This window comes from Rhipicephalus sanguineus, chromosome 7 (assembly GCF_013339695.2).
Source record: "Rhipicephalus sanguineus isolate Rsan-2018 chromosome 7, BIME_Rsan_1.4, whole genome shotgun sequence".
Lineage (NCBI taxonomy): Eukaryota > Metazoa > Arthropoda > Arachnida > Ixodida > Ixodidae > Rhipicephalus > Rhipicephalus sanguineus.
In genome coordinates, this window is record NC_051182.1 from 16,424,110 (window position 1) to 16,442,789 (window position 18,680).

Consider the following 18,680-nt stretch of genomic DNA (forward strand, 5'->3'; position numbering starts at 1 on the left):
TTTCACCTCGTTTATGCCACAAAAACTGGCCTTTTCTATAGCTGATTTAGCTTATTTTATTTTTGAAATTTTGAATGCTGGCTATTTTGCCAAATATGAACACATATTCAACTCGCACCAATTATAAACTGCTGCTTTGGCAATAGTTGCATGTGATTGTGGCTACTTTTATAATTTGGTGCTCAGCTCTATCACTTTTATATCATTTCTGCCATAAGTGCTGCTATTTTAAATATATGTGGCTCATCTTACTTTGTGCTCAATGACCATCTGCTTAATTATTTGTTTCTTGCAATTTGAAGTGATTACTGTATGTGCAATATGCTTAATAATAAATACTAATATTTATGAGATGCTTAAATGAGGCCTTAAACTCCAGGAGTCGTTTGGAATATTTTGCCGTCTTCTCGTAAAACACCAATAGCTGCTCCTAACTGGCATTCTTTCTGGGCTGAAAACACTTATGGCCGCTCCAAAGCACTATTTTTTCTGTTGCAAAAATCAAAATCACTTTTATTACTTAGGCAGCATTATTTCCTATGTATTCCAAGATAACCAGTTGATTATTTTTCCTTGTATTCTGCATAAGTGCATACAGCTGCTGTACCAGATTTGAAATTATGCACTTGACAGTATTTACAGTGATTCCACTCCTGCACCAACTGCGCCAAAGTGCGCCAAATTGTAGTTACTGTGCCATCCTGATAATATCGACGAAAATTGCGCCAAACTGCACCAAAGTCTCGGGTTTGGGGGTGTCTATCACCGTCAATCGCACCGCCGGCGTGTCAGAACATGTGCAGCTTGTTCTTGGGGCTGCCAAAGTCGCAACCATGGACCAATAATTATTCCGCTTGTCAAGACGTCAAGACGCAGCCGGTGGACTGTCCGCCGGCGTCAAATCTGAGAACGGTGAGAGCTCTATTTCGGCTGGTGCGCAACGAATTACGGTGGCGTGACGGGCGAGAAAATCCCATCCCAGGATGACGTCGTGAGAGCATGAGGAAATTATGATGAATTCGACGGCGTACAGAGCGTCCTGAATCATGACACGGGCTGTGCACACCACTGTCGGGTGAATACTGTGAGCTCTGGCTGTACGGAGGGAAAGCCCGGAAAGTGGCGTCGTCACTTTTCGTAGTAGTCGACTAAATTTAGCGTCCATAACGGAAACGGCAGCTCCAGTGTCTACAAGGGCCGATGTGCGCACACCATCTACAAACACGTCTACTACGTTTGATGGGCTTTGCTGAGGGCTTTGGCTGTTCGATAGCGTTGCAGCCCTTGCCTCTTGGACTGCGACGACTAGTTTTCCTGGTCTCGTGCGACCGGACGAGGCCGCATCGGTGACAGTGAGCGGCGTCGTGGGGAAGGTGAACGACGGGTAGATGGACCTGGACGTGGCGTCGGTGACATAGGCGGCAGCGGGTCATAATATGGGCGGCTGGACTGGTTGGTGACGGCTGATCCGACTCGAGGCGGCTGCACGCGGTTGCAATAGCGGGCGACGTGACCGGCGCAACCGCACGCAAAGCAGATCGGGCGGTTGTCGGCAGTGCGCCATCGGTTTGCCGGGCTAGGTCCCATCCACGTGGCAGGACGCGAGGGACGGGGCGGCTGCTGATATGACGACTGCATGGTGGGCTGCAGTCGGGGCGTATGGATCATGTCGGCGTACGCAGCCGGCACACTCGCTTCGAAGGCCTGAGGCCTGGCGACGGCTCCAGCGTATGTCAGCGGGGGCACCACAGGGAGCGCTGGGGGCGGCCTGGCTGCAACTTGTGCGTAACTGAGCGGCGCAGACGCCGGAGGGGGCTGGTGGTATTCTGGCATAACCTCCGCGATATCCTGCTCAATAGCCCGGCGTAGGGGAGGCAGCAGTGTGGTCGACGACTGTACAACATCCTGCGGGTGAGAGAAGGCCAGTAAGGAGAACTGGCGGACAATTTCCTCCCGCACGAATGACTTGATTTCGGCGAGTAAGCCGGAGTGGTCCGACACGGCCGACAAGCCAGCGAGATCGGCGTCGCGTGATGGAGGTCGACGCGTCATAAGCCGCTGCCGGCGTAGCTCCTCGTAGCTTTGGCACAGCGTGATGATCTCTGCCACAGTGCGTGGGTTTTTGGCGAGTAGCATGGTGAAGGCATCGTCGTCGATGCCTTTCATGACGTTGCGGATCTTGTCGGCTTCAGTCATGGTTGCGTTGGCTTTCTTGCACAAGTCGAGCACGTCTTCAATGTAGCTCGTGAAAGACTCGCCGGACTGCTGGGCTCGTTCACGTAAACGCTGTTCGGCTTGCAGCTTGCGAACGGCAGGGCGGCCAAACACGTCGATGATGGCGGTCTTGAAAGCGGACCACGTAGCGAAATCGGATGCGTGGTTGTTGTACCATAGACTTGCCACACCCGCGAGGTAGAAAACGAGGTTGCTCAGTTTGCCTGCCTCGTCCCATTTATTGGGGACGCTCACACGCTCGTAGATTGCGAGCCAGTCCTCGACGTCGGTGCCATCCGCGCCGGTGAAGATAGGAGGGTCGCGGATGCGGGGGACACCCGGACATGGCGTCGGTGCAAGAGGAGGCGTTTGCTGGGCGGCGTCTTGAGTCATGGTAGCAGGCACGGTACGGGATCGTAGCTCCAAGGGCATCGAATGCGGACCGTAGTTGTTTAAAGGGCACAGCACCTCCACCAAATTGTCAAGACGTTTATTAACGGGCACTCAGCGACGGCGCACGGCAGCGACAGTCAAAGCGGGGTGACTCTCTGCACGAGGGGCGTGCTCTCAGAGAAGAGAACGACCCACTGGAAGGCGCTCGAGAGGACGACCCATTACTGAGTCGGAACGCGTCGCTACATGCTGAATAAATAGCGCTCGCGCATGCGTCCCGAGTAAGCCACGATGCCATGCACTGTGCCGACGCAGCTTCTGTTCTGCAAGTCGGCTCGACAGCAAAACGCGCTCTCCGCAAAGGCTCGTGACATCTAGGCCTATCGGTAGCGAGAAAGTGCGACGGGGATTCATCGGCGGACGTCGTGTGTTCCACAAACGCTGCTGATAGCTCGTTTCAAGCGTCACACGGCACGCAAGGAAAGCTATGTTCAGTAATAACTGCATGCGTGCCGTTGAAATGTCTGTCACTTCTGTTTCTGGACATCGCGGAATGAAATCTGGGATCGCTAGCAGTAGATATGTGGAACAATATCGAATTTTCCTTGCTTCGCGTTTATGGAACAGCACGCGGACGGTGGGAACGCGTTGACACTTTTCCTCAGATACACTTTATCCATGGATCTTCATCCAGAAGAGCCTTTTCGTAATTCCTTCCACTGGCACATCAGAGTTTGTAATCATTCTGCGGTAAATATCCCCGAAAAGGCCCTGCCCTTTCAAGCTCACGTGCTAGGGTTCCAATTCTAATTTTTGCTTGCTTTTTTAAAAATGTAATCTCATTAATAAAAGCATATCTCCTGGTCGGAGCAGCCGCAAATGCGCAGCTGTCAGTAGCGGGCCCGTCGCTGACGGCCCACAGTGAAGCAGATAACGCCATGGTACACGTCCGCCCCTCTCTTTCGAGGGTCAATAGCTGACGGTTAAAAAAACTCAGTTTCGCTTAAGGGCGAAGCAATGAATGCGATACCAACAAATTGTATTGTTAAACTACGTAAGGCTAGCAGCTAACTCTTTTGGATCCGATCTCGCGTAACTCAACAAAACGCTGAGTATGGCCGCCCCAGGAACCGAAGCGTTTTCGTGCTCCGAGTTCTCTAAACGCGAAGTAAGCGTTGAGAGCACAGCAAGTTTACGAACCGTCTCATGATGTCTCGAGATAGCACGCGTGCAAGCGACTGCGCCCTCCGAACGATGCGGTCCCCCCCCGCTCCCCTGGCCTCCCTTCGTGCTCCTTACGAAAGACGGGCGGGGCATTTCCTCTCTGTTTGGTGAGCAATCGACAGCAGGCCCGCATGCGGGAAGATGTCATCTCATGCGCTCTCTGTGTGACGGAGACAGACGGCCGCTTCAGCCGCGTTCGTCGCCAGTGTTCGCGAGCTTTTACCCGCGGCTAGAATGCGCGTGGTGATGTTATTAATTTAGACTTTTATACGGAAAACTACGGCGATGGCAACGGCAAAAATCTGCCGAGAGTGTCCATATATTTGCTATCACAATAGAAATTTTTAAAAAATGAGGAGCCATTTCACTCTGGGAAGTGGATGAAAGCGAGGCTGTTTCGCGCATGGCACAGAGGTGACATAGTGGAGGACAGTTTGGTATGTAAGGCCAGGTTGTTAACGGCCAGGCTGTTAACATTCAATACGCAATATTAATTCGAAAGCCTTAGATGCCTTTATCAAACACGAAAATTGACCGTCGGCGATTGATGCAAAAATAATCATCATATGATGGCGTCATCCCGACGTCATATATCGTGATGTCACGTGATGACGTCATCACATGACATTGTCGCTTTACACTGCTTCCGTGATCGGTGCGTCGATCATGGAGCTAGCGCAAAACCATGTGAGGTGCAGAAAGCTTGCAGAGAGGGAAGGGGAGGATCTACCCGTCGATCGAGAAGAAAAAGAACCTGGCTTTCGCCTTGGAGTTTTGTTAGGGGAATGCATTAGGGACAGTGTGGCTCTTTGGCATTGAGGCACTGGTGTACATCGCGGTGTTTGTCTACCGCGTCTGCTGATAACCACATAGATGTACTTAGAGTGTTATTTCATAAAATGTAATTTAATTGATCCGGCATTCTGTTTATTTGTTAGTGTCGAAAATAATCGCTGAAGAGGTTAATCCAGATCACTCAACTGCATGAGCCCTTATTTTTTCATTAGCGAGTGAAGTATGGAGTTCTCCTGAGATGATTTTTTCCATGAGATTTGCAATGAATCGAAACATTTCTAGCGTTCATAAGAGCCCCATAATAATATTCAGGGGCTTGAATGTTAATGCAATATGCTTCTGTATTGCACTCCAGATTGTAAAACTTGCTGCTCCAGAGTGCTCCCAGATGCAAAATTATCTGCTCCAAAGTGCTCCAAGATGAACATTTTTGCTGCTCCAAAGTGCTCCAAAACGGAAATTTTGCTGCTCCAAAAATTGCTCCAAATCAGAAGTCCTCGGTAGCATCACTGTATTTAGTATTTGTGTTACAAATTTTGAAAAATGCAAATTAACTCATAATTAAGGTCCTAGTAGTAAAAAAATTCACCAAAATAGTAATATAAGTCAGATATTAATAAATCTGGTACAGTGAAAAGAGTGCAAAATTTAGAAGAAAATTATATGTGTGTTCTGTTTGAAGCCTGGCTAAAACGCAGTCAATTTGCTGAAAGAAGTTGATCGCAATCAACAATACATTGTGGATAGAGGTGCACAACAGCTTATAAAAGAAGCAAGGCCGTTTTAGTTACTGAGAAAACGGTTCCTCAACATGGTAAAAAATGCATGGGACGTATAGGGCTTACCCTGTGCCCTTAAAAAGTCAGCAAGCTTGTCTTTAGGTCTATATATTCTATTTTTTATTTCTACATTGGCTGCAGCGCCATCAAGGCATTAATGCAGGGGGAAAATTGCGGTAAAACACTTCCAAGTCCTTGCGGCAAACCACATTGTTGAGTGGTGAAGTTCCAAGCAGCAATGGTTCTTGAGAAAAAAAAAAGAATATTTGGAAACTTTTGTCTTGGTTTGGCAAAGCTATCGTTAAATAAGCGGTGTTTACATGAGTAAAAATACCATAAATAATCTTGAAATGGCTGCATGTTGTGTCGTACGACCCCTCGTGGCACGCAGAAACACCAGTGCAGTAAAGGTCCCTGTACGTGCCACTGGGTGGAGCTGGGTCTCCCCCATGCCTCTTTGCTATCACCAATCCGGCGTGGCCATGCCGGTAATGTGACCCGTGCCTCGCTGACCAATCACCCTTCTTCCCCGTCCTTAAAGCCACCTGCAATAAACACGGGAGAGCAGTCTCCTGTCAGTCTCGCCGAAGCTTGGTCTCTGCGTCATCACTCCGCGCGCCCTCCCGTCATTCGGCCTCTCCGTCGGCCTGCCGCGGGTTACGCCGCGCTCCTGTCCTACACAACACATGGCGACGAGGTAGTTGAACCGCTACGCTACTACGACAGGCGACGCCAGGAAGAGCACGACGTAGTACGTGACACTACGCTACTGGTCACATTTTTCTGCTGCGCGTCGGTGCTTTGGCTTCCTGCACGCTACAAGGGCGTCGGCCTGCAATTCCTTTGTTCCTGCTCCGGCTACCGAACGACGCCACCTTCCTGCTCGAGCTTACGCCTACCTCCTGCACACATGGCGGCCCTTTTTGCGAACCTCCCTCCATTCCTCGACGTGCCCGGCAGGCCTCCCATTCCATGGCATTTATGGAGAAAAATTTTCCAGGTACACCTGAAGGCGGCCGGCGGAAGCGGTTGGGAGGACGAAAGACGCGCGTCCGCACTTATCAGCGTGCTCGGTATCGAGGGCCAGCGCAAATACTTCGCGGCGCAGAAGCAGCTCGAAGCACAAGGCGGCCCAAATGCTACGCACACGGCCAGTACACCGACGGCGGCGGACTCGGGCACGGTGTCAACAGATGCGGCGACGACGGAGTACGACACGTTGCTACAATTCCTGGACGGGCTTTTCGCCGAGTCAACGAACGTGCTAGCCGAGCGGCACCTTTTCACGAGCCGCAAACAACTGCCCGGCGAAACGTTTCTTGACTTCGTCACCGCGCTCAAAGAAAAGGCCCTGTCATGTAAGTTCGGAGCTACGTATGACGACAGAGTGCGGGACCAAGTAATTCACAGGGTCACCAACGCACATGTAGTACGGGCCAAGCTACTATCGTACGGGGAAGCCCTTACGCTGCAGAAAGCCGAAGAAGTTGGACGCGACTTGGAGGCGCTACAGAAAGCCAACGCAGTGTTCGAAGAAAACGAGCAGCTACTCGGCTCGCACTCCAGTTACGGCGGCAGCATCCAGTGCGTCGCAGCGGCTCAAAATGGCGGGTCGGCTGCTTCGCTGGTCCCGCATGTCACTCAACATGGCGGCGGCTTCCTCCCCAGCGCGGGTGGCCGGGTCCAAGATGGCTGCGCGGGTTCGACGGCGCTGGTTTAAGACTACGTACGCTGCCAGCATGTGCAACAGCTTGCGCCCAAGCCTCAAGTCGGCCCTTGTTTTCGCTGCGGCAAGTTAGGGCACTTGGCGAATTCCAGAAATTGTCCTGCCAAAAACAAAACTTGCCAATTTTGCCGCATCAAGGGGCATTTCACGGCAGTCTGCCGTAAACGGCAAGCGTCGGTGCAGGAAGTTGCCCCCGTCCAAGACGCTGACTCCGGCACTGCCACAGTCCTGTCCGTGCAAGCTGCGTCGACTAGCCCAAGGGACTTGCGCATCCCTGTTATCGTCGGAGGACATAGCCACATGTCATTGCTGGTGGACACCGGAGCCACTGCACCGTTAATGACCAAGAAGGACTTCGACATGCTTTTCGCTTCGAAGCACTGACTGCTCCAAATGTCCATCCAACTGCAGGATTTTTCGAAGCACCGCATACCGGTCCTAGGGTATTTCCGCACGGACTTGCAGCACCAAGGCAAGCGTGTCTTCGTCACCTTCTACGTGACAGCGCACGGCACTTCACTGCTGGGGCTCGATGCCATCCAGCAATTGGGACTCCTGATCGACGGCGCAACGTTGACGTGTCGTCTGGCTACACCAGTTTCCTCGCAGCTTCCTGTAGCTGTACCTCCGGGGTTCGAGCACCTGCCTGGCCGGGCCAAGAGGCGACAGCACATCGTGCCAGTGTCTTCCAAGCTGCGTCATCTGCCTCTGGCACTACGGCAGAAGGACGCCAGCGAGCTGCGCCGGCTCCAGGACGACGACGTCATCGTCCGCGGTCGACGGCCGCGTTCAAGATTGCACATCAACAACGAGGTGTTGCCTGCGCAGGCCATTCGCGATGGCCCTGCTGTCCATTGCCACTGTGCACCTGCTGAAGCGCAGCCACAAATTCCTGCAGCCCAGGATTGTCACTTGGGGCCTCGGAAAAAGAGTCCTGGGCATTCTTCCTTCCCGCCAGCAAATGCGCAGCAACCCATCAACGACCGCTTAAGGACGCAATTTCTGCCAGGGGGAGACGATGTTGTGTCGTACGGACCCCTCGTGGCACACAGAAACACCAGTGCAGTAAGGTCCCTGTACATGCCACTGGGTGGAGCTGGGTCTCCCCCATGCCTCTTTGATATCACCAATCCGGCCTGGCCATGCCGGTCATGTGACCCGTGCCTCGCTAACCAATCACCCTTCTTCCCCGTCCTTAAAACCACCTGCAATAAACGCAGGAGAGCAGTCTCCCGTCAGTCTCGCCGAAGCTTGGTCCCTGCGTCGTCACTCCGCGCGCCCTCCCGTCGTTCGGCCTCTCCGTCGGCCCGTCGCGGGTTACGCCACGCTCCTGTCCTACACAACACTGCACTCGTGTAAAAGCCACACCCAGAATTTTGTTGAAAAGTGCCCCAAAACATTGTATTTAAAATTTAGCCTTGTATTAGCTGCTGTCTTCACTTTTTAGGTCAGTAGTGCTAACCATTGTGTACTTCGAGTATTCCGAAGCTCTTTTCTTTTTAAAACACCCGACCGGCTGGTTGGAAATCGGTAAAAAATGTGTGCGACGATAGTGCTCCCAAGAAGGTGTACTCTGAAAAACGAATGCACATAGGTGCCCTTTCTGAGGCAAGTACAGCATGCTCCCAGATACCTGATCATGATTGACTTCTGCAGATACCTGATCAAGACTCGCTTCTGCAGTCCGTAACTAAGACGGGGGGGTCAGATGCTGCACATGAAAGCGCTTGACATTGCACAAGGCAAAGGCATTCTGGTTAGATGAGATGAAATACGGTCACTGACCAAGTCTGATGAAATTATCCGATGTTTTGGAGCCGCATGCAGGTTCCTTGTTCACTGAGCTGGACTGGAAGTTGTTGTCAATTAAGCAGCCAGTGCGTGATGCAACAAGCATGCGTAAATGGCAAGCATAGTTGCTGTTGTCCTGTTCACAGTAGCTGGCATCGATTGAAGGATTAGTGATTTTAGAAGCCGGCAGGACGACACGTTCTTTTCCTTGGTAATGATGTGATTATGTTCATGCACATGCTGGGCAGTGGCGTTACGTCGTGTGACTCTTATTAGTGACGTCACGTTGGAGTTCCTTGAGGCATCGGGAGAACTTTCCTGTTTCACCAATATATACTTGACGGCAATCCAGCGCATGATATCTTGTACACAAACCCTGGGAACGATTCACTTGGCAACCTGGCTTTTACATTCACGAGCTGGTTTCAGAGCCTGGTGGTGCCCTTAAGATCATTTTTATATTGTGATTTTACTATATGTGACATTACTTTAGGTGGGGTTATCGCCTCATGTTTTATGTGCATGCATTTCTTTTAGATATGCGCAAATATCAAATTTTCACTTCGAAGTGATTTCAAATAATGTAAACCAAGTGCAAATCGAATTGAATATCTCTTGAATATTTTCAAAAAAGAATAGTACAACCGCCTCCTTGAAAACAAACGTTTTTTTCACGAAACAGACATGAAAAAGCAAGTTTCTTGTACACCAAATATTGTGCAGGAAAGTTACGCATTGTACAACACTATTGATTTACAGTATCACATATGCAGTCATTTAATGTTGTCACGAAGGATGGATAGCTGCTGGGTACGTTTAGGAAACAGCAACACTGTTGTGCATGTCACTGTTCGGCCAGACAAAGAAAACTGCAGCTCAGTAGACACACTATTGCTGATGTGTTAATCTTGTCATCACAGTTCCAGTATGCTTTCTCAATTGGGAGGAGCACGACTGATCGGCACGATGTTCATTACAGGTGCTTCGTAAGGAAACCCAGAATGATGCAGAGTTTTTTCAATGGCTCTTCGTTTGTTTCAAGTGGTTTTGTTCAGTATAACTTAGATACTCTATTGCAGCAACGTGGTCAGCCTGATACACAATATCATGTTCTGACCACTACTCTTGAATACCGGCAAAACATTTGCAAAAGCGCAATGGGGGTTTGATGCTATCTTTGTGTTGGTTTTAGTACTTGTTATGAAGTTTGTGGTGTTCATATATTTCTAATAGTAAAAGTGCCTTGCAAGTCGAATCAGATACCGAAACTATTCAAATCTAATGTTCGCTCACCCCTAATTTTTTTTTAAACTTCTTTTGAGTACATCAACTGTTTACTGTTTTCTGATTAAAATTGAATAACTAGTGCTCACTGCAAAGGTGAGCTGACAATGGGTGCAAAATGGAAACATACTTGGTGAAAATTAAGCGCAATGCACGGGACAAAAGAAGGAGCACACAGGACGAAGTGCTTCGTCCTGTGTGCTCCTTCTTTTGTCCCGTCCATTGCGCTTAATTTTCACCAAGTATGTTTCCATTTTGCACCCATTGTCAGCTCACCTCGAATCTGCTAAAATGTAAACAATGCTCTTCTATTTCACTTAGACTGAAGAATGGAAGTGAGAGTCTTCCACCAAGATTGACTCATGCCGTCCTTCAGTCTCCTAAGTACAGTAAAATCTCGTTAATTCGACCCCCGTTAATACAGAATTTCGGTTAATTCGGACGCGGCGTCTAGTCCTGTCCAAACTGTGCATTGTTCTATGGCTGAGAACTCTCATTAATTCGGACAGATTCGACCGCGCTTCGGTTAATTCGAACTCCCGACCGAGGTCGGGTCGAGACGGGGAAGCAGCAGCGGATACCGCCACGGCCACGGTTTGGATATAATTCGGATTCGCAGCCGAAATCGACGGCGCATCTGAACAACTTCGAGATCGGATCATGGCCTCCGAGATTTAAAACGAGGTAACGAGATCGAATTATGGCCTCTGAGATTTAAAACGAGCAAACCAGATCGGATAATGGCCTCCGAGATTTAAAACGAGCTTTGCATCTCGGAGGCACATACACAATGAAAGGCAGTGCATCGCTACTGTCACCAGCAACAGGCAACATGGCGACGGTCCGTCCGCGTTATGAACGCGATCAGCCAGCCACGAGTGGGGGATGATAAGAATAGCATAGAATATGGCATAAGGCATCGTTCCGCGATAGCACCCCTGGTGTTCCGCGACATGCGCGGTGAAGCGTTGTGCAGGGCCTGGCGTTCCGGACTTTCCGCACGCCTTTCTACGTACGAGCCGTGCAACATTTTCAACACTGACGAGACAGCGCTGTTCTTTAAGGCTCTGCCTGACAAGACGATCGTGTTTAAGGGGGACCCGTGCGTCGGTGGGAAACGGAGTAAAGAGCGGGTGACGGTTCTTCTGGCTACGAACATGACCGGCACAGAGTAGCTGCCGCTGCTGGTGATAGGAAAGGCTGCGAAGCCAAGATGTTTTAAGAACATTAAGCAGCTGCCTGTCGACTACCGCTTTTAATAGAAAGGCTTGGATGACGGCCGAAATATTTCAAGCCTGGCTGCGTCAGCTAGACCGCCGCTTTGCGGCACAGTGTGCGCGGACAGCCACCTTCAGGAACTTAGCAAAATTGTGATTTCCTTGCACGTTGCCTCCACGAAGCAAACCGCGATCACCGACTTCTTTAAGAAATAAAAGTCTGGTGGTGGCGGAAACATTTTTCTAGTGTTTTGATCGTACTCGCGATAATTCGAACCCTCGGTTAATTCGGACATTCTCTCTGGTCCCATGAAGTCCGAATTAACGGGGTTTTACTGTAGCCCAAAGTTCATGTACTGTGGAAGCATACTTGAGGAGAATTCATATTTTGCGAGATTTGTCTATTCATGGTGCACCCGTTCCTGTTGCAGGCAACTGCTGCTGGATTGTGGCATTGGCACGGCTGCCCAGCCTGAGCAGGAGAGTGTGGTGCACGCCCACAGAGCCCTCATCTTCTGCCAGTTGAAGGGCATGCTGGACATTGTTGAGAAGGACCTCCTCATGTGAGTACTGCAAACAGGGAAAGCACATTTCGGAGGGTACCTCCATCGTGCCATTCACCTCTATAACCATGGATCTATGTCCGACAGTTGTCTATTTTTGGCTGATTAGCATGAGTGTTAATTTCGGCGAGTTGGTGATTCATCAAGGAAAATATACGGTGCGGAAAAAACACAAACAGACAGAGAGGTGACATGAACTAGCCCAGACCAGCACTAGGCCGTGTCGCCACTCTTCGTCCGTTCGTGTTTCTTCCGCACTGCAAGTTTTCCTTCACTATATTGGACATCCACTAGATGTTCACGAACGTCCGCTGTTTGTTCCATTGGTCGTCCCTAGGAAAAAGGAAGGTAGCAAATTTGTATGTTTGGACATCCGACACGGACATTGACCAGACCTTCAAGGGATATATTATAGCCAGTGCATATTCAAGAAACGCGAACCTCATGCACCTACACACACATAAGCCTGCTCAGGGGCCTGTGTGTATTTCATGAAAGTCGTTCTCTTCCACAGGAGTCGTTCTGCTGAAAATAAACTTTTAAAAAATGGGGTAGCCTGCTTTCAAGTGCAACTAAACCTTTATTGTCAACTTGTATATCATCTAAGAAGCACATAAGTTACAATCAGCAGCTGCTTGTGAAAATCTGTACGTCGTCTTTCAAAATTTCTACAATGCCCTCATCATCTTCAGGTACAATGACTTCTGTGGACAACAGAAATGGTTCTCTGCACTCTTATGAACAGAAGTTATTAGCAACAAAGTATATTAAAGCAGGAAATGCAAACCTACTATTTTTTTCACTACTCAAACCTCGATATAACGAACACGGATATAACGAATTATCGGTTATAACAAAGTAAAGGAAGATTGGTGTTGTCATTTATACAGTATTACAAATAAACGGTTATAACGAATTTTCGGATATAACGAAGTTATTTTCGTGGCAGATGTGACTTTGTTATAATGAGGTTTGAGTGTATATTCTATTATTAGGACACCGATGATCAATAAGTGCACATGTCCTTGGCATGGCCCTTTTTGGTAGCCTCCAGACGTCCAAAACCAGATGTCCCATATGAACGTCCAGAAAACAACCACATCAGCATCAACATACAAATCTTTCTAGTACGTCCCATGGATGAATGCTTCGGATATTCAAATGGCCAGACATTAGGATCTGTAGCAGACATCCAAGGATATCTTTTATGCTGGGCGTGTTGGTTCATAGTATGTAATATGATGAAGGAAACAAAGTACACCGACCAAATAAAGCTTAAAAGAAAACGATGTTTTGACTTCCATACGGAAGCCTTGTTCACAATGAGGCCAAACAACTAATAATGTCTCCTATATAGGTTTCAGCACTCCTGTTCCTTACGTGCCCGGGATAAGCGAGACCTTATCACGCGTATTGTGTAGCTACGAAGTTGAAGTCGCCCACGTGCCTGTACGCAAGTTAAGGCAAGCACTTGTAAGTGGGAAGGACAAGCTACCAAAGGAAGCCTTTCCTGGTGTTGCATACAAAATCCCTTGTGCAGATTGCGAAAATGTTTATATCGCGGAAACCGGCAACTTCAGACAGCGCATGTGCCAGCATGAGAACGATGTCGAAAAGAAGAAAGTGACGTCTGAAGCACTGGCTGAGCATGTAGCTATGACTGATCACACCATTGACTGGAACGCGAGTATCATCGGGAAAGAGAGAAACTGGAAGTCACGCCTGTATCTCGAATCACTCGAGATACAATCTACGAGACAGACACTGAATCGCAACGATGGAAACCTTCCCTCGTCCTACGCGCAATGCTTGCGTCACGTGCTGAAACCTATATAGGAGACATCTTACATCAATGATGTAAGAACATGTGATACTTGGTGAAGGTTTAAATAGTGAATGTTCTTTCTAATAAAGTTAGTTGTGAGAAGGCGCTCTGTGGTGTGTCGTACCTTTCTTTTGTCCTTGTTTTTGCGCCGCCCGTTTCAAAGGTGGTATAGTTCAGGCCTGCTGCTCAAAGGGCTAACATTCGCTTCAACATTTGTGCATATATCAGCAAAACTTTTCCCTTACACCACTTCTTTAATTCAACCACTCCCATATGGTACCATACATTTGTGTGCATCAACAGTTTTGTTATGTATGTGTGCATCAACGGTTTTTGTTAACTTAAATCATGAAATTGCACCGTGGTCGATGAGCCTGCAGTGTCATCAAGGTTGGGAATTCATAATTCATAGATGATACTTTGTGGTTCATATGCTGTGCAGGACCCACATGAGCAGTGTCAGCTACCTTCGCCTAGGATGGCAGCGTGCCGCCAGGCCAGCGACAGGCCCTGGTCCAGCGTTTCAATGCCGACCCTTCCATTGATGTGCTGCTGCTCACCACCCAGGTCGGTGGTCTGGGACTCAACCTGACCGGTGCCGACACGGTCATCTTCGTTGAGCATGACTGGAACCCCATGAAGGACCTACAGGTGGGCGAATTTCATAGCTCTTCAAGTGCCCCATGTTGGCATGCAGAAAAAAACATACTCTCGGTTGAAAAGACCTTTACTGAAATGTAGGCTAACCCCAATTCTTAGTTGACCCCCTCAAGTCTCAAGCCAGAAAAAAAAAAACTTGCCTCAGATATTGACCAAACGAAAAATTCCGCTATAACAAACACCTCTACAATGCAATTTCTGCCACAACAAAAATTTACTATTCTCCATCAGCCACCCATAGAAAGCAATTACAGTCAACTGCCGATTTTTCGGACTCCCTAGAGACCGCGAAATCGTCCGAAAAATCGGGCAGTCCGAAAAAACAAATTCATGCTTTTTTATTCTGCTCAAGTGGTCAAATCACCACAGCCACGTCCGAATAGCTTTAGTGCCTCCCAGTACAAGTATCGGGCATTTTGGGGTGCGCCCGGGCTCTCGCGAATACATTCAGTACCTGACGCAAACCCTGCTTAACTACGTACGTGCCAACCGCCACTTTTGCATCTCGTGACGAGCGCCGCTGATAACAGCAAAGCACGGAATAGATTACGGCTATCTCGCATGAAGCGTTTGTAAACGATGATGCGGAACACAAAGACTGGCGGAAGCGCGGACGACTCGTCCGGCTTTCCCCGATGCGTGTGCGCATGTAAAAATGCGCACACACATCACCGAATCGCCGCCGATACGCAGCATTTGCTGCCGTGTCAAGCCGATCGTTTCTAGTTGTGTGCAGCACATCGCCAACTAAGCTGACGCCGTCACTTTACTGTTGCTGTATCGTACGCACGCATTTATCATGAAAGGCTTCGTGATGCTCACTTAGTTCCTGACCGCACACGGGCGTGGCAATGGCGAGCTGGTTTCGTCCGCGAAGGCAACGCGTCTATGCGGCACACTTAGCGGTCTCGCACAAAGAGGCAGCAGGAATGGCAGCGCGGCGCATTTGGGTTCTCGCCTATTAAATGTGTGCAGTACGCATGCAACTGCGCTGGGCCATGTGTATTACCGAGCAGTTAACTGAAGATGCTTAACGTAAGGGTTGTCAGCGATTAAGCCGTACTGGCGCGTTTACCAGTGGCCGCCATCATGCCTCCGTGCATTTCCTCTGCTTATCTGTAACATCGCCGCACGGCGCCGCGATAGCGGCCCCTTTGAATTTCTGGTCTCCTTCACCCCATAACGTTTCGGCATTGCGGCAAAGCTGACTTTCGGACTCTGCTACTGTCTCAAACAGATCGACTCGTGAAAGCACTGATTCGAACCTGTGAGATGATAGACGCGGCAGAGGTGGGGGCTTCAAATAATGCCTTCCGGACCTGCAATTTGCGCAGAAAGTCAGAAAAATCGGAAACGGAATAGCTTCAGCGTCCGAAATTTTGGACGTTCTAATACATTGAAGTCTATGGGGCTGGTGACGGTGCCACGAAAGCGTCCGAATTTTCGAGCATGTCCGGAAAATCGGGTGTCCAAAAAATCGGCAGTTGACTGTAGTTGATTCAATGCTAGAATCATACTTAGAGGCAGTGCAATGGGTTTACTGGCACTCACACACAAATAAAAGCAAGAACGTTGCATGCATCGTGCAAGTAAAATACCAAGCAAGTGCCCCCCTCTCACAATCTTATAAATTCGAGTTTTCGCTCGCTACCAAACAAGCAATCCCCCCCCTCCCCCCATTTCACTCTCTGCCAACTCATCCTATGCCTATTGGCTTTACGATAACTTTTGTCACGCGAAATTTAACTGTTTCCCTAATATGGCCGACGTCACAGTGCGCCACAACAGGTCTTCCGCTTTCTGTGGCTACTGCAGGTATTGCTTGATCAATGATTCCGACTTCCACGTGATTGTGGCGATGCCTTTAGGAATAAGCATCAGGAAAGAACAAAGGCCAGGTGTTTGCCAGGGGCAAACGCTCCAGTATGACTTCTCACAGACAAGCGGGCGCGCGTGTGACATAGCGCTGTTCTAGCACAATGCCCGCTTTTAAACAGCGACAGCTGCCGTTCGCCGCCACATCGTGCAGGACTGCTTTCAAGTGCACGGCGTAGACGCCAAGAAACAGCAAACGTAGTGCTGTTGTAGCATACTGACACGACGCAAACACGCTGCACCTCCATCCACTGCTGCCTCACCGTGCAGGACCGCTAGAGCATCACGGAGACGCAGAGTGCACATTGCTTGCACGGAGCTCCCCAGACAACACACTGACGTCCACACTGACATAAACATACTGACATCCCCAGACAACACACTGACATATGTCCCCCAAACCTCCAAACAGCACCCATCCTGTCATGCACTTCTCTGTCCTGTCCTCATATAAAGTAGGGCTGGAATTTTAAGGATGAATGTCTCGCCAACTAGCCCTGCAACATGTTTTGTTAAGTGAGCTCCAAAATGAAACGAAAAACATCATCCAGAGGATATCCCTAAATGAGACATCCTGGAATTATATTCGGACATTGCCCGTTCCACTGTTTCCTGACATTATCAGTGCATGCAGCATTTGAAGGGGCCCTGTAAAACTTGTTCAGCATGGTCAGAAAACACTGCCGATTGGTAGTCGAGGCTCCTGAGAACACGCGAATTCTTAAGCAACACATTCCAACCCTTGCAAAAACGAGCGAGCTGAGGAGCGCTGCACAACACTGCTATGTGCACCATGTTTGATATTAGTTTCACTACTCTAGTTTGATTTATCACATTTTTATGTTCACACTTTCACCCCTTCTTTCGTTCTCTTTCCTTTTTTTGTGGGGCAGGCCCAGGTGGCACCTCACAAAAGATTTGCTGTTGATAGTCTGTGCCCACCTGTTCTGGTTGTGTTTTTCTGTGCCTCCGTTAGTATCCCCCCTGTTACACCCATGCAGCGCAATATTCCATAACCTATGGTAAATAAAGGTATGTAATGTTCAGTGTTTATTCTTCTAGGTCAACTATATTTAAAATATATTTTTAAAACCTTGTGGTGAATTTAATAAATAGGGATCGACTTATGTTTATGTTCAACCTAGTGCTTGATGTGGCAACACGTGGAAAATGGAAGGTCATGAGCATTATTCAGTGTGCTATCGGCCACGGTTGGAATGCTAACAGCGGAGCACATGTCGCCTTTACAGTTTTTGTCACACTGGCTTTATGATAACAGTGTAAGTGAGGATTTATGATTTGAGAATGCTGCAGCCACACCCGGGGTCACAAATGCTTCTTTACGCCACTGCTTGCACACTCGCAACCATCGTTGTTCAAATGATGAAGCATGCTCCTCAAAAAAGGAAGATGCGATAAACTGTGCCGCTGACTCATGGTAGTGTCACTCGGTCGTGACGACATTGAGAAAGTATGGTAAGCCAGCGGCAACACACAAAAGCTTTTCATATGTGCTGCAGGGCTGCGGCATAGGGGCAGGTAACAAACGCTCGCACTCATACCATAATCTGTGTTTTTTCCATGTGGTAACTCTAACGGGAGGGCAACTGACATATTGAAGGTTTTTAGAGAATACGGGAATGGCCCGAAGTTCACGCTTGAACTTATAAAATAAAATTGGTAAAAAGTCCGGATCTTTTGAATAGAAAAAAAAGTTAAAACAAGAAGGCTACAAATCAGTAGCAGTACAGTGAAAGCTCGTTAATTCACACCTCATTAATTCGAAATTTTGGATAATTCGAAATGGTCGCCGCAGTCCGGTCCGCAGTGCATAGGAGACCATGTGTAAAACGATTCGTTAATTCGAACAGAAATTGCCGCCTCTATGGATAATTCGAAGCGCGCGCCGCCGAGCGTCATCATCGTCAAACACTAGTGGAAGCTTTTACGGCCGAACGATAGGTGGCACGACCGGTTTTTTCGAGCTTCAAGTGGCCTCCGAGCAAAGGGCGAGCAAAGTATGGCCTCCAAAATCCAGGGAGCAATTTTTTTTTTTTCCGTAGCCCTCCCGCTATCTCAGCGCCTGGCGCCACTTGTATACGCGGGACCCGCGGGACGCTGAGGAGTCGGCGGAGTAGTCCTAGCAGTCCTAGGCTGCACCCGGCAGCGTCACTTTGTTCCTCGAGCACGTTGTTCGTTCACGCCGTCAAGCCGTCTTATACCGCATCGAAGTTGCAAGATGCCGCGGGGAAACTACTGCGCGAACACTGTCAAGGAGAAGGTGGAGATTTTGCGAGAGGTTGACCAAGGGAACTCGAGCAAATACGAAATTGC

The 18,680-nt window shown here is 49.0% G+C and overlaps 1 protein-coding gene across 1 annotated transcript in view; it reads left to right on the forward strand.

Moving 5' to 3' along the window:
• The window catches only part of LOC119399311 (TATA-binding protein-associated factor 172-like), a 374,345-nt gene that overhangs the window by 334,205 nt on the left and 21,460 nt on the right, over positions 1 to 18,680 (forward strand). The window contains 3 exon segments of the mRNA XM_049417333.1: positions 11,855 to 11,986; positions 14,254 to 14,287; positions 14,289 to 14,462. Coding sequence (XP_049273290.1) covers positions 11,855 to 11,986; positions 14,254 to 14,287; positions 14,289 to 14,462 — 340 coding nt within the window.